Below are 15966 nucleotides of genomic sequence, written 5' to 3'. Positions count from 1 at the left end.
CATATGTCCTTAGGTTAGGATAGGTCTGACGTGGGCTATCGCTCTTTGAATTCTCGGGTCTCGCTCTTCGCCCGTCTTTGTCGCTCGCACGACCGCTCGTATAGCTGCAGTGCTAACGGGCTTTAATGCTCGACCCCGTGGTTACGCTTGACTTGATAGTTTTTCCAACAAGTTTGATAGCCGCACGCACCAGGTTAAGTATATATGTACTTTTTCATTGCAAATTTTTTCTTTTCAAGCTAACACCTGTCATGCTATTCTATCAGTCTCTTTCTATGTCTCTTTCTCTCTCCTCTCTCGTACTCGCTCTTTCTCTCTTCTCTCTCTCTCTCTCTCTCTCTCTCTCTCTCACTCACTCTCTCCCTCTCACTCTCTCGCTTTCTCTCATGGTAACTATCATCCGATATATCGATATGCGAACTCTGTTTTCAATTACGAATATACCTATAAATGGCATTTGCATTCATACATGTGTGTGTGTATATATATACATACACTCTCTTGATCTGCAGCGGAGCTTTGACTTTCAGACTAATGCATGAATCAAAGCGGAAATAAATGTTAGAAAGAAGATAGGACTATAGGAAACCGAATCGCAGATATCATCTTCTTAGATAGCCATTCTGTGTTTACCCTTTTTACATTCTCGTTATTCTACCGTGCACTGCAAAAGTGTTTATATATTTTAATTAATTTAGATAATTCAGCATCAAATCGACGTTTCTTTTATTTCTAAACTATTTTGTCTCTAAATTAATTAATTACTACTAAATTAATTTCCTCTTATGTTTCGTTATAAGCCATAAAAAACTCAGAGTAATGGGTGTTTATGTCTATATTAATTTGAATAATTGAAATATCGTATTTTACTATAATGAAAGATTATGCTTTTCAAAATTCCAATCAATATCATATAGTTATCTTAGAAAAATAGATGTTAGCTCCAAAATAATAAGTTATTCACAGTATATTTATAAAACAATTTTTTTTCTATTCAAATTTTGATTTGAAATTGAATACCCGATATGACTAACAAATGACAAATCTATAGGCTATCCAAAGGATAATAATGAAAGTACTAATCGAGATTATCTTTGATATTTCAAATATATGTGGTTCCTGATTACAATAGAAGTATTATATAAAATAATTAGCGAATTCAAAGAATCAACTTTAAAGTTTACTAAAAATATAAATTTATATATTTTTAGAGAGAGAGAGAGACAGAGAGAGAAGAATAGAAATAAGTCCAAGAAAATTTCCATTCTTTGGATTAAATGTAGTGGTGGCAGCGTCTGATCGTAGAAGACAGAAAAATACAGCTGCTCAAGCGAGCACACGACAAGCTGCTAGGGACATTTCGGTAGCTAGCAGCGCGTTCGAACGAAGGCTGAGAAACGACGAGAGAAAAACAGCTGATGCTGGGCAACAGAACTCACCAATATGTCAAAGTCCAAGCAAATTGTAAGTCCAGGATTCGCTTATAAGGATCATTAGGAAGGCAATCTTACGAGCTCGGCAGCGTCGTCGCTGGTGGCGATAAATCATTCACTGCAGAAAAATTGCTGATCATCATCACCGCCGACGACGCATGGCTGCTGCTCGTGGAAACACTGCCACGCGAAAGTTACTACAGTGTTTCTAAACAACACTTAGCACTACAAACAAAAGTCGAATTTCATTGTTTTTTTTTCGAATCTTTCGAATAAACTTCGGATTTTGAGGCTACGTTTAGTGAACCGTCACTTTGCGTTTAAAAATTGCGTATTTAGAATTTGAAACAATTTTCTAACCTTTAATGATTTGTAGTTGTTTGTTTTGAAGATGTCAATTTGAAGAGAAAGAAAGCATTGAACTTTCTCGTTGTTCAACTCTGGTGTTGATTGAATATTACATCACTTATAAAAATGGGAGATGATCTTGAAAAATCTTTCCAGATACTACGTGTGCAATCTGCAGAAGGAACAAAGCGAATCGAGACATATCCTTCTGACACAATCTCTCAGCTTTTTGAAAAGGTATTTACTATTATTTTTTTTAATTCATAAACAGAGACTTCAAATTACTTCATCAAAATATTATTAGATCATTTTTAAAACATTCTGTATTATAAGTGGTTTTAAATTTCAATAGTAGAAACACTTGTTTTAGTTGATTAACACCTAAATACTTTTTCCTTTTAAACACGTATAAAGCTTATTAACATAATAATTTACTTATAGGTATCTCAAATCAAAGTTTTTCTATTAAAATTTTATACGGTTTAATAAGAGTACTTTGTATAATATCTTTTGTTTAGATAATCATATTCATCTTAAATATAATGACTTTATTTTTTAAATATTATGTTGATATTAGAAACGATATAAATATTTACAAATGAATAATTAAAATATAAAGTATATATTTGATTTAGTTTAAAGGTTAGTATTGGAGTTGAATAAGAAATCAGCTTTCTAATAGGCATTTGAATAACACCGAAATACTTATTAATCGGCTGTATATTCAATTAAGAAAATAAATTTTATCATAACTTAAAAATCCAGTAAATTTTGCTCATGATGAAAGATTCAGTTATTGCTTAATTTTAATGTAATGTCATATCATAAAATTGCAAATAAATTCAATTTTAAATATACTTTAATATCTTTCCCTTTTTTCTTATAGATTCATGATGCATTCGACTTACGAAGTTTTGGATTTGGCCTTTATAAACAACGCAATCAGAAAGATGAACTTATATCATCTTGCAGTAAAACTATTCAAAGTGCAGGTCTAAAACATGGAGATATGTTATATTTGGCACCTGTGAATGGTGCAGTTATTTGGGATACCCCATCAATCAGTAGTGCCTCCAATAATGTATCCTCAGGTAATATTTATATAAGAATAAATAACCTAAAAACCATAAATTGCTCTGGAAACAAGAACTATAAATTTGTGTTTAATAGAAATATTTAAATTTTGTAGTCTACATATTGTAATAATATTTTAAAAATGAAAATACTAATAAGATTGTTATACATTATTAATGAATACATTTTATACAATATTTAAAAGTTCATTTATGCCAAGTCATGTAGTGAAATATAGGTATAACACTTTTTAGTAAAGACATTTTATTATTGTTATTTATAAAAAAATATCTGATAATGTTTTTTTAATTATTTCCAATAGTGTTAATAACATAACATTGTTAAAGTTTTATATCTTGTTTAATTTATAAATTTTTTAATAAAATCACTATAAAATTATTTAAAATATCCCATGTTTGTATGCTTAATTTCAATAGAATTTTAAACTTTTATTTTCAATATGTAACAGAACCAATGGATATTACTCCAAGCACTAGTAAAGGACCTCCAGGACAGCCAATTATGAATAACTCTGCACGACCATTATCAACTCCCGTAGAAGATGAGGTAGATCAGCAACTGTGGAAATTAAATGGAAAAATACAGAGAAAACGTGACGAAAAATTGTACGGTTTTTTATTCCCACTAATTACCAGTTATTTGTTCATTTCAAAATCTGTACTTGTTGCATTTACATTATACTTTTAATTTTCAGTTGTCGACATGGAGCTAATGCTTGTTGTGTGCATTGTTCACCATTAGAACCTTTTGATGAGGCTTATCTAAAAGCTCAAAACATAAAACACATGTCTTTCCATTCTTACCTTAGAAAACTTACAGCTGGTGTAGATAGGTAAACTGAGAATAAAATATCTATTTTAGTTAACTAAATATTTACAGCTGCAGACAATGATGAAATTTACTTTTTGCAGAGGAAAATTTTTGCAGTTAGAAGATATAAGTTGTCGTATTAAAACTGGTTGTAAGGATCATCCACCATGGCCTAAGGGAATATGTAGTAAATGTCAGCCTAACGCTATAACTCTAAACCGACAAACTTATAGACACGTTGATAACGTAGTTTTCGAAAATGCTCATCTCGTCGAAAGGTTTCTCAATTATTGGCGCATAACAGGTCATCAGCGCATTGGCTATTTATATGGTAGATATGAAATCCACTCAGATGTACCTTTAGGCATTAAAACGGTTGTAGCTGCTATTTACGAGCCACCACAGGTAACAAAGTCATTAGATTTGCGATTAATTTTAATGACCTTTTCATGAATTGTTCAAATATTAATCAATTGAAAAATTGTAGGAAAGTACGAAAGATTCTATAGTTCTGTTGCCAGATGAAAAAGAAGCTATTGTAGATGAATTAGCTCAGTTTTTAAATTTGAAAAAGGTAGGATGGATTTTTACCGATCTCATTGCTGATGACGTTAAGAAAGGCACAGTAAGTGGTTTATAACTTACACTTTGTGTTACTCTAATACTTGAAAAATGCATTAATTAATCGATTTTCATTTCTTTCAGGTAAAACATGTCAGAAATATTGAAAGCCACTTTTTGTCTGCACAAGAATGTATTATGGCTGGTCATATACAAAATAAAATACCTAATCCTTGTCGCTTTTCGCCGTCTGGTTATTTTGGCTCAAAATTAGTAACCATTTGCGTCACTGGTAAGTATTCAGGATCGTCATCAACTTATTTAAACGTAAATCATTTACTGAGTTATTGCAATTTCAAGGTGACGACAAAAATCAAGTTCATATGGAAGGATATCAAGTAACTAATCAGTGCATGGCGTTGGTTAGAGATGGATGTCTAGTGCCAACAAAGGATGCACCAGAACTAGGCTACGTTATTGAATCATCAGATAAGCAGTATGTTCCAGATGTGTACTATAAGGTAAGATTTTTATTTTTTTCACTTTTTGTAATTGTTCAAATAATAAGATATTTTTATAATAGAATGCATTTTTTTCAAAGAACAAATTTTTTTATAAGATATTACTAATAAAAAAAGAAACTAAGAACAATTACAAAAAAAAATATTTTAAATATATATTATTAATATTAACTTACCAATATATTCGGTAAAAAGGATTAGGTTAGGGAAAGAATAAGACGACTTTGTTTGCACGAAGAAATGAATTAATAACTGAAAATTGACGATCTAAAAGTACAGTAACTTGGGTAACGAGCGTACACTTGAATCGCAATTAAATAACTAATTCGTACCGAATATGCGCTCCACTGGCGTTCACACGTTAGCTTATAGAGTCGACCTATAATCGTAAGGTCAGGAACAAAAAGTATAATATAATAATTACGGTCATCGTAATACTCTCGTGATTCGCCGGAGAGTAGAAAACAAGCAATTTTTTTTTATTGAGAAAAGAAAGACGAAAATACGTGTAAAGTAAAGCTCTTTGTAGTTTGTTACTTCGTTCATATATAGTATATGTATACTTTTTATCGCTTTACAATTCGCGTGTCCCACCCAAGAACAGGAATTTGTTGTGTTTCGGTAAGAGAGGAGAAAACGGTTTCGAAATCGCGTTATTTATTACAAGCTATGCGTTACTTCGTCAACTTCATAAAAATATATATACAGGTGGCTTATTTTTTCGGATTTAACTTTTGTTTTTACAGTTCAATTTTTGTAGCTTTTTCTGTGAGTAAGAGAGTCTTGAGTTACATGTTACAATAATCGTCAGTGGTTTTTTTTGGATACAACTGTGCACGTAGTTGATAATATTTCGTCGTTTAACGCGAATCATTTTTTTTTCTCGTGGTTTATAATACGAAATATTTAAATCAAGAAGAGAAACTTATTATTCGAGCAACGCTTTTTTTTATCATTTTTTACACAGACTTTTTATTTATATGCGCTTTTCATGTTGCGCTTTTGCACAATTACATTTATCTTAAAAACGGTTACTTCAACACAAAGGTTTTTCTCTGTGTTCTCATCTGTTCCGTCGTTTTGCATTCGTATAAGCAAACTCATCGTAATCGCTCACAGTGCCGCGAGATACACAATTATCATTTAGTCAGATACACAATTAACAGCGTTAAAACTTTTAAGTTCAACATCGAATGAGGTTCTCTTCTTTAGAAGGCGCATTTCTCACGACGATTTTTTCTTTTTTTCTACGACTACTCTCGGCGAGAATATGCTTGCATCGATACGTGTTTTTTATTTCTTTTTTATACGGCATTTTTGAGCCACCTTAGAAGCTCGTCCTGAGGCCAAAAAGCTTTTGCACTCGAAAATTCGCAAACATGTTCATATATACCTTTAGTTTCGTCAAACTATGACGTGATCGTGAAAGAAATAATGAGGCAAAAAGTTGCTCCGCTAATGGACAAGATAGATTACTTCACAAAATTGTGTGTTGGTTGAACTTAAATTTTATTGGAAGACTATCTTACGGAATGTCAAGGAAAAATTACACGATCAACTTTCTCTCTATTGGATACCGACAAAAAAAGTTGAAAAAAACCTTTGTTATTTGTCAAATACTTCAAACGATACAAAACATTACGTGGCTTTCACAATCACAAAACAACAAATCACATTTCTTCTTTGTACCAACGCGGTCATTCGTTACTCAAGACTTTGTTTAAGGTGGCTCTTCATTGTGTTCACTTAAATAGATACAATCGTTTTTAAACGCGCTTTCTATGTATTCGTAATATACAGTGAATAGGTAGTGTAACAGTAGTATCTGTCTCGCTTTCTCTCTCACATTTTTTTTTGTAATTTTTTTCGTTCAGCCTATAACGCGACGTACTCGTGTATACAGTGTGGCATATCTATACTTTGTTTTGTTTATTGTGTAACGCTTCATCGTCTTCAATATGCTTGTACAATATTATCTTTTTTTGTCATTTTGTGTTTAAATCGTATTTTGTGATATATAGTACAATAACGACGGGGTTTACGAGGATTTACATATGAATAGCACATAACATATTACATAATCGAAGTATTTTCGATATACAGCATCGAGGAATGATTTCGTTAAATACGCAGACTTTCGTACACGTGCGTCTGCAATATTTATGAATACATCATAATTTTTCTTTTTCATCAATCGCTTTCCAACCAAGATCTATTCAGAAAAAATGTTCTCGCTGAACGCAACACCATTACTTTTATGTATAATAGATTTGTCTCACTCTCTCGACGAGGAGGCTTGTTTTCGACCCAAAAAGGGCGTCTTTTGCGCGTTCAATCTACGTATACCTTTTTTTCTTTTTTAGCATCACTCGCACCTATGCTAAATAAACTCGGAGACACACTTGCGTGAAACATGCACTCTAAAGACACACGACAATTTTTTTTCTTTTGTTTTTAATTATGGTTCACTCTCGAAGAAGAAAAAAAAACGCGTATAATTGTGTAAATCTTCTATCTGTCTATCAGTTTAGGCCTTACTTTGAACGTGATTAAATAGTGGTTTTGCCCTACAAACGCTTGGCTTTTTTCCGCTTTGTATGTGTGTAAATGAGTGAAATCTACTAACTTCATTGTGTTTCTTAATTTTTTTCCATTTTTGTAATAATCACTTCTATATATTCGCGGTCATAACATTATAGGCTCGCTAGTTTAATGGAGAGCAAAACTAGATCGAGAGCTGATCGGTAGGGACGACACGTTCAAACATCCTTTTCTCACGGGTTTCATTTCGGTTATACACTTTTTTTGTCTACCTAAATTACGTACGCACTATTTCGCTGCGTATTGATCACATTAGTTTAATATATATATTTCTATTTATGCTCCCTTGGCGCTCTCTCAATCCATGTCTTGCCTCTGGAAGGATATACGAGCTTAGCTTAACTATTTTATCGGTTTGTTTCTTATATACCGGCTCCTCGGACTTCCGCCGAGCTACGCGCGATTGCAATTTTTTCGGCCAAAAACATACAAGTCCTGTCTAAAAATATATATAATATATATTGTATATATCTTTTGTATATATATGTATTGTGTGCTCGATCTCCCTGATGTATATTTTTTTCTCATTTGCAATAGTCATCTTAATAACTCATATTACTCCCTCGTACTTCTAACGATTAACTTCTATGGGTAGCAATTTTACTTACGTTTATCCATTATAAATAGCGTTCTGGAGCACAAATACCATTTGTTAATTTGATACCCTTGTCTTTTCCTCCGATTCATGCTATAAAATAACTATTATACTTCTTGAACATTATTAACTGTTGTGATTAATTGCACCATTTTCAGTTGATTGTGGTCCAATGACAAAATAAAAATATCGATATCTATGGAAATGTTCAATATTACTGATAATTAAAAAATTCATTCTTGAGAAAACTATCGGATCAAAGTAACAAAGAGGTATTTGCGCCTACTCCATGCATTTAATCGCTTGACGCACGACATTTAATATTTTTTTTCTTATTTTTCTTGCATCGTTAATTTTATGAAGATACGTTTAAACTATTACGCGTATAATGTCAACGTACACACACGATAGCGAAAATAAACTTCGGAGCTTAACGTATAGCTTTTTCATAATTTATCATCTTTTTCTCGTCGTCAACAGCTAAAACAAGTTATCGCAATTTTTTTCTAACTAGGAGTCGCATCGATCTGAGGTACGTGTATATGCGTCGGTCCAAAAAGGTTCGCGGTGTTCGCGTTTAGACATAAAAGTTTGTTTCCATTTTTATTTCTTTTATTCTCCCTAACTCTTCTGAGTGTATATATGTATATGTATATATATACATATATATATATATGCGTATATATGCGCGTACGTTTTAGTGTATATGTATCGTTTTCTTTATCAACATTAAATTGTTACGAATAGACTTGACTCGCTTTCGTTAGGAAAATATCGACATTTGTCACCCTTATTCATCATATCTCACAATAATTACGTTTCTCGCGATGATATCGATCGCCGAAATATCGCTATCCTTCAGCTTTTTCGTTAAACTCGTTCACGCTTTAAAAATAGATTGTAACTTTTTTTTTTTAGAGAGTTTAAACGTTCAAAATGCTCGCGCGACACAATTTTCTCTCCCGACTTAGTCGATGAAGAGCAAAAAAAATTATGGACTCAAACCCTTGAAGTAACCCGGTCCCTTAGCAATAATATATAATAATTCGACAAATACGGCACGCACGCGCGAGATTACACGGAAATAGCTTTGAAAAATCTTCGAAAAGACCTGAACTACTGATCGCATTTTTGTTTGTTTGACAGTCATCAACTTTCGTCATCGTTGAACACCCTCGTCTTTTGAACCCCTCGCCCTTGTCGATTCACTTAGTTTATAGCACGTGGGAACGCATAGTCGTCGTCGTTTTTCCACGTGATGAGAAAAACAGAAAAAAGGCGAAGTAAGAAAAGAAAAAAAAAACGTCTAAAAGGCGAAGAACCCATTGTTGTCATCGTGTTGCTGGTGGTGATGGTGATGGTAGTACTGGTAATGCTCGAGCCTTCGTTAGAGCTTGCCGCACTTGTTAATGAGGATGGTCTTGGTGGGCTTGCCTGTCTGATCGCCATAAGTCGAAATCGTCTCGATAAGATCGAGACCCTCGACCACGTGGCCGAAAATTCCCGTGAAACCTCTCATTTCCTGGAGTATAATGCGGAACTGCGAGCCCACCATGCCGAGATTGTCGTGTCTCTTTTGCGTTCTTCTCATGCCTACCGCTCCCCTGACCGCCGGGAACTTAGTGTCGTCGGGCATGAAGTATCCATCATCGAAGATACTCCTGCCGCCGCGTCCGTTGTTCAGCTCAAAGTCTCCGGTAATCACACTCTCGCCCTCCCAGCACTGAAAGATTGTGCAGCCCTTGTAACCGTAGCCAATCTCGCCGGTCGCGAGTACGCTGAAATTCTTGGACATCTTGGGCGCAGCGTCGGGTCGCACCTCGATGACGATGCGTCCGTAGGGTGAGCCGTTCACCTCGATGTTGAAGTAATACATAGGATAGGGGTTGGATGGTCCTCTAAGATTTGCCGGAGCCTGCTGCGGCGAATGCATACCTACGATCCCAGCACTATTGGCCACAGCAGCGGCCTCGGCGGCATTGATGAAGCTTGTCGCACTCTGCTGGAGAATAGCATTGGGAACGGGCGCGGCTACGCTCGGCTTGAGAGACGGCGAGCCCGGGGATATGAGTAGTTGTTGTTGCTGTGGCGGCGGCGGCGGTTGTTGCTGGGCTTGCGGCTGAACCTGCGGGGGCTGACTCTGCTGGGAGGGTGGCGGCGCCGCCGTGGCTCCCGAGGGGCTCACGTGAACGGCGCCCGCTACTTGCGGCAGCATGTGGTACTCTATCGACCCATTCTGCAAGTGTTGCTTGGTTCGCGTAGTCGCCTCGTGTACGTGCCTCGAGTACAGCTGAGACATGCAGTAGTTGGCAAGGAAGAGTATAGGGTTCTGCGAAGCAGTCGCGTGGTTGGGCAGGCGACCGCCGTTGCCGATCTGCTGGGCAATCAGCGGCTCACCCGAGTGGATTCCCGCGACTGCCTGTTTGAGCAGCGCGAAATCGAATATCACCCCAGAATTGCCGATCAGATCGTCGAGCTGGCACTGCAGCATCATCTCCTGGTACTTGGTCTGTAGTCTCTGTTTCTCGAGCATGATCTCCGTGTGGAGGGAGTAGACTTCGGCGGGACAGTCGGATAATTGGAGCGATGTCTTGGCCTTACCGAAGGTCTCGCGCGCATCTGTTACCTCGGCGGGGTGGCTCCAGCCGCTGTTCTGCAAGTCCGTCTCCACGTGGGCTTTCAGAGTTATACAGGCCTCCAAGACTTTCATCAAAAAGTCGCGCTGTTGCATCTGCAGCCGGTTGATTTCCGTGGAGAGCTTGCTCATCGCCGCCAATTCCATTTGAACCTGGAGAAGATCGGAAAATAGTGATTCGTTAAAGGGAATAATTCATCAGTTTGAATGTTGAGCGATGGCTGAAAAGTTGCACATATTTACATCCGATTTGAGTTGTTCTTTGGCATCAGTCTGTGATTTAATCTGGTGTCCGGGGTGCTCCTGGGGCGTAGCGCAGGCCCTGCAGAGCGCCGTGCAACAAGTGCCGCACCAGAGCGCCAGCGGCATACCGTGGGTATGGCAATTCTCGCTCTGCAACACATTGAGATCGCGGCACGTCAACAATCCGATCGACGCTTCGCTTCAAACGTTCTTAAGTAACACGAAGTGCGCGTCCTGTCATGACCTTACATCATAAGCTCGTTACAGCAATGGCGCTACAGCGTCGCTGTACGGCTTCGCACTTGTGGCGTTCGCTCTTTCGCGCAATTATCGCGAGAAAATCGCACGCAAACGAGCAGTGTCATTCTCTGTCGTTCAATGCGTATATCATTTATAGCGAATTACATAACTGAGAAAAATGTTGCCATGCTCCACGCGCGACTTCGCGACTTGTCGAGTTATTAAAAATGCATGGTTGCGCGATGAAACCGAAAGATGCCAAGGCTAATAACGTCGACGAGTGCGCGTTTTTCTACCTTTCTCTCCCTGTCGTTGGGTTTCTGTGGCGGCGGTGGAGTCGGCTGTCCGGCGACATTGTTTTGGCTGACCTTCAGGTGCGAGAAGTTGTTGGCAAGGGCGAGCAATGGCGAGTGGGTGGGCAAGGCGTCGGGCCCTTGGTCGCCGAGTTCCGTTCTCTTCCAGCAATGGGCGCAGAACAGTTCGCGACCCTTGAGCAGGTTGTTCTCGATGCAACGCAAGCAAAAGTAATGCTTACAGCTCAGAAATTTCGGGCACTGCTCGGTGTCATTGTACTTTTGCTTGCAGTACCCGCACAGAGTCAGCTCCTCGAGGTCCGTCAACACGTTCGGATCCAGCATCTGCAAATATTATTACTTTTTACACCAATCGATTTACTCCATTTCCGCTACCTTAGCCTATATTTTGTAGAGGCTAGACTCGAGATTTTAACTTTTCCTAAAAAATCCATTATTATGAGTACTTTCATTTTGACAAGCACTGGTCGAAGAAGTCTAATGTCTTATTTAGCGCCTGTCTATTTGCCTCGCAGCCGCGTAAATACGAAATCCCAGCGTGTGAACAGTCTCGTTCTCGCCGATCAACGGTGACTCGAAAGCCGCGACCACAGTGGAAAGTCTCCTACCGACCGTACATAATAATTATCTCATAAAAAAACACGGCTGCATTCCTCGTAAGCAGATCACTGAACCGCAGAATCAATCGAACAAAGTCGTCGTCGCATACAACACACGCCAGCAATGCGGTCCCTTTGTAATTTTTTTCGTTTTCTATTGTTACGCAATTGATATCTCGTGTTTCAGACATTTTCCGCGCGGCCGGTGGAAAGTCAACGATACTTTGAAAGGAAAGCTACCGTGATTATTCTTTCATTCGACAGAGACAGTGTCGCGTCGTCTGCCGATGACATTTGCGGCGGTATGTACGCTGGCCGGGACACGCATGCGCTCGAAATCCCGCCAAAAGCCCCTGCCCCTCGCGTCTACCAACACGTTTGGACGCCGTCGCCGCCGCCACGAGAAAGAGAGATAAAAAAATCGATGCGCGGCCGTGCGCGCGAGCAAGCGGCAGGGAAGAGGAGGAAGAGGAAACAAGCGCCGAATCGAGCGGCCAACAAAAAAACCAACGTATATAGGTAGCTCACTGCGTAGCTCTCGACGATGCGACACTCTCATCCGCCTCTTCTGTCTCTCGTGCACTCTTTCTCTCTCATACTCTCTCTCTTTTTCTGTTTATCTTGTACGGCGGTGACACGGCCCAAGTTACAGTCGCAGTACGCCGTCAGCGACCGTGCGTGCCGATTCCCAAGAAATTGACTTATAAGTTTGCTGATTTAATGAATAGACTGCCGAAGCTTTGTTTTGATGCTCTTTAGCTTTCGGGTATTTTTGGCTTCCTTTTTACTGTGGTTTCGTAGCAACATGGACGAAGGGGGCAACGAGAAACAAAAACAACGGTTTCTTATCTGTTGCTCTAAAACACACTAAATACGCAGATAAATTTGGAATCACATGATTGCGAGTCGAGTTTACCGGTCGCGGTGGCGTTGTTGTAAACCGGTGACAGATTTGCGGCGTGATGCAGTTAGCCTCGTCATCGAGTTGGCTGACGTCAATAATCCGATTAAAATTACCCGCGACTTTTTGGCAGGATCAATCATCGTCAGGGCAAAACAAACTCTCACCCGAGTGAGCTTTCGTTGGACCTCGCTCAATACACACATACATTCACTAGCATACACACATGCGCGTCGCGCACATATACGCAAGCACACATACTGACTAAGACGTAGGTTTTCCTTTGGTTGCGCGCCGGAGAAATCGAACGTTGACGGTGACAACGACACAGTACAAAGGAAAAAACCACGTTCAACATCGGCCCTTCGTAATTTCTCGACACAGAGCACGCGCTAGCTCGATTGGCTGCCACATCACGATGTTTGCGTCGCATTGCTCCGTCTCTGTCCCGCTTACACCGTGCACAGGAGAGAGAAAGAGCAACAGAGACAGAGACTAACAGTCGTCAGACAGACATTACGTTTGGCGAGGAAGATTCCACATGCGGTGGCGTGCCGCCGAAACGGCGATCGAACGCGCTAACCTCGTAACATGTGAAACGCTCTTCCTGGGCGCGAGGAAACTCGAAACAGTGTTGAAAGTAGCAAACACTAACCACTGCTACTGGCATGGCGCCGCGGCGGCAAGACGACTCCTCTCCGGCAGGCCGTGCGCGCGCGTTTCCAACGCCACTCGCGGCAGCAGCAGCCGCTGTATCTTCGACTGCTCCGTGATGTTCGTTTGTATCTGCTGCAGCCGCTAACGACGACGACGACGACAACAACGACTACGGCGACGATCACGGCGACGACTACGGCGACGACCACGATGTGATAGCCGCGCTACTACAAGCACACTAGCCAACGGTGCTCTCTCTTTCACTCTTACTTGCTGCTCCCTGGCGCAACTCTACACGCACACATGCGCAGTCTGTCTTTCTCTCTCGCTCGCTCTCTCTCCCGTCGTCGTTGCCCACTTTATATCCTCAGCGCCTGCGCTAACGCGTCGCTCTCTCACGTAGGCTTCTTTTTTTGCTGCGCGCGCGCAAGCCAAGCAAGAGGCAGAGGAGAGCAACACTTTCGCGGTTTGTTGCTACCGTGCGAAAGAGATTATCGTATGTGTATATATTACGAAGCCTCGACAATTATGCTCTCGAAGATGTTAGTTGACACGCACAGTCACCAATGTAGCCGGAACGACTTCAAGATGCTCACTGCCAGCGAACGATCACTAAACTAACGCGAATGCGGCGAGCACGCCGATTTCGATTCCAACGCAATGCGCGCCACTGTGGCTTGAGAATAAGCCATAGTTCAGGTATAAAAAACTATGTGGCGCCACCACTCGGTTCATCTCTCGCGTTCGTTATTGGCGTGGAATTTAAAACGGTTGAATGAAAACTTCGATTCGGTCTGCAAGTTAGAAAGTAGATGAAATAATTAGAAAAATCAAGACATATCAAATATTTAATAATATAAAATCGATGATTGTTAATTTTTGCAGGAAAAAGATTCGTATGGCAACGAAGTTTCAAGATTGGCTAGACCACTGCCGGTTGAGTACTTATTAGTGGACGTTCCTGCGTCCACACCATTAACGCCTCAATTTACCTTCTTTGCCAATGACAACATTACTCCATTCCCTGTTGAAAACAGGTATTTTATCTTTCTAAGAAATCACCAATTAACAAAATAATTTTCATCATAAATCTTGATTGATTATTAATTTTTTCAGGTTGATTGATGGACAAGTTCAAGAATTCAGTTCCTTGTGCACTTACATGCAACAATTTAGTCCCGATCAGTTCCTTGAGGCAATGTCAGATTTCCATCTTCTTATATTTATTGCTTGCATGGAAATGCTCCCTCTCAAGGTAAATATTTATTTTTGAAAGGTAGAGTATATTAAAGAATTTTTCAATTTCATGCCATATTATAATTTTTTAGGATCATATGGACCCACTATTTGAAGCTATTTGTACTAAGGATCGCCAAAAAGCTGCCAGCTGGTCTTGTTCTGAACATTGGGCAACGGTTGAACAACTTATATCTGCAACATCATCTGCTGGTCCATCCAGTCGCAGTACAATGTTTGGAAATGATTCATCAGGTTTAACATCTAGAGGTGTAGGAACTAGTAGCACCAGAAGTGTACCATCAGATGATTCTAGAGCTGAACAAACTTTGTGGACATGCTCACACTGCACTTTTCTCAATCCTGCTGATATTAGCACATGTGATATGTGTAGTTTGCCGAGGTGAATTTTTTATTAATGTCGTAATTAATGTGCAAGAATTTGGAGTAAGAATCCTTTTGGAACTAACTTTTTCAATATATACATTTATAAATTTTGTGTTGATTAAATTGTATCCGTAATACATGCACTTGAAAATAATTTTATATAACATTTTACCAATTTGTTTTTATATCGAGCAGAGACAAATGTTCAAAATTTGTGTTTCATTTGATTTCATTTTTGGTTAATAAATTGCTATAATCCATTTAAAATTATGTCATTCTTTTACATTACACTTATCTTATTTAAAAACAATGTTTGTTTGTAAATGACATTTTTATTATACATTTTCTCCTGAAAACTATAAAATTACAAGATTACTGGCTTTCCATTTCCAATATATTTAGGCAAATGCTATTCAGACAATTCGTGTTGTAATTATTGAACCTTAAATGTATGAAAATAATGAATTCATTAAAACTTCATTCATACTATTTACTAATATTTAACATAATAAATTTTAGAATGACGATGTGAATTTTCAATAAGATAAAGTCAAGGAAACAAAGCTTACAGCTGCATAGAAATATATAAGCATCCAATGACTGATTACTATAACTAGCCATTCAGCGTTCTTATTGAAATTTTTAATAATAAAAAAGAAAAACATGAAGAAATAAAACTGTGATATGAGAAGAAAGAAAGGCATCATATGGATTCAACTATGCAAGGTTAAAAAACCTTAATCTGTAATTTAATGTGTGGCTACAAATGTTTTTGCTATAATATTAAAAT

At 38.6% G+C, this 15966-nt stretch overlaps 2 protein-coding genes across 3 annotated transcripts; one reads left to right on the top strand and one right to left on the bottom strand.

Annotated features, from left to right (window-relative positions):
• The first annotated feature begins 80 nt into the window (after positions 1-80).
• LOC131667997 (nuclear protein localization protein 4 homolog) lies at positions 81-15894 on the top strand. 2 transcript variants are annotated; one of them, XM_058941795.1, is made up of 14 exons: positions 81-193; positions 1212-1464; positions 1938-2018; positions 2668-2872; positions 3325-3481; positions 3571-3708; positions 3788-4091; positions 4174-4311; positions 4392-4539; positions 4608-4768; positions 14439-14590; positions 14670-14808; positions 14882-15192; positions 15696-15894. In XM_058941795.1, the coding sequence occupies exons 2-14, from the start codon at positions 1444-1446 to the stop codon at positions 15706-15708; spliced, it is 1968 nt and encodes a 655-aa protein (XP_058797778.1). In that variant the 5' UTR covers positions 81-193; positions 1212-1443; the 3' UTR covers positions 15709-15894. The 2 variants fall into 2 exon arrangements, with proteins under 2 accessions (XP_058797778.1, XP_058797777.1); XM_058941794.1 differs by lacking the exons at positions 81-193; positions 1212-1464 and having other exon boundaries at positions 1653-2018.
• On the bottom strand, positions 4992-14101 carry LOC131667996 (uncharacterized). Its single transcript, XM_058941793.1, is given in 4 exon segments — positions 4992-10752; positions 10843-10992; positions 11379-11720; positions 13552-14101. Coding segments are annotated over 4 exon segments (1989 nt in total). The 5' UTR covers positions 13567-14101; the 3' UTR covers positions 4992-9270.
• Positions 15895-15966: the final 72 nt, after the last annotated feature.

This window comes from Phymastichus coffea, unplaced genomic scaffold (genome assembly GCF_024137745.1).
Source record: "Phymastichus coffea isolate CEN01 unplaced genomic scaffold, Cenicafe_Pcof_1.1 PCOF00072, whole genome shotgun sequence".
NCBI classification, from domain to species: domain Eukaryota; kingdom Metazoa; phylum Arthropoda; class Insecta; order Hymenoptera; family Eulophidae; genus Phymastichus; species Phymastichus coffea.
The sequence above is the reverse complement of the archived record's forward strand: the minus strand, read 5'-3'. Positions and strand labels throughout refer to the sequence as shown.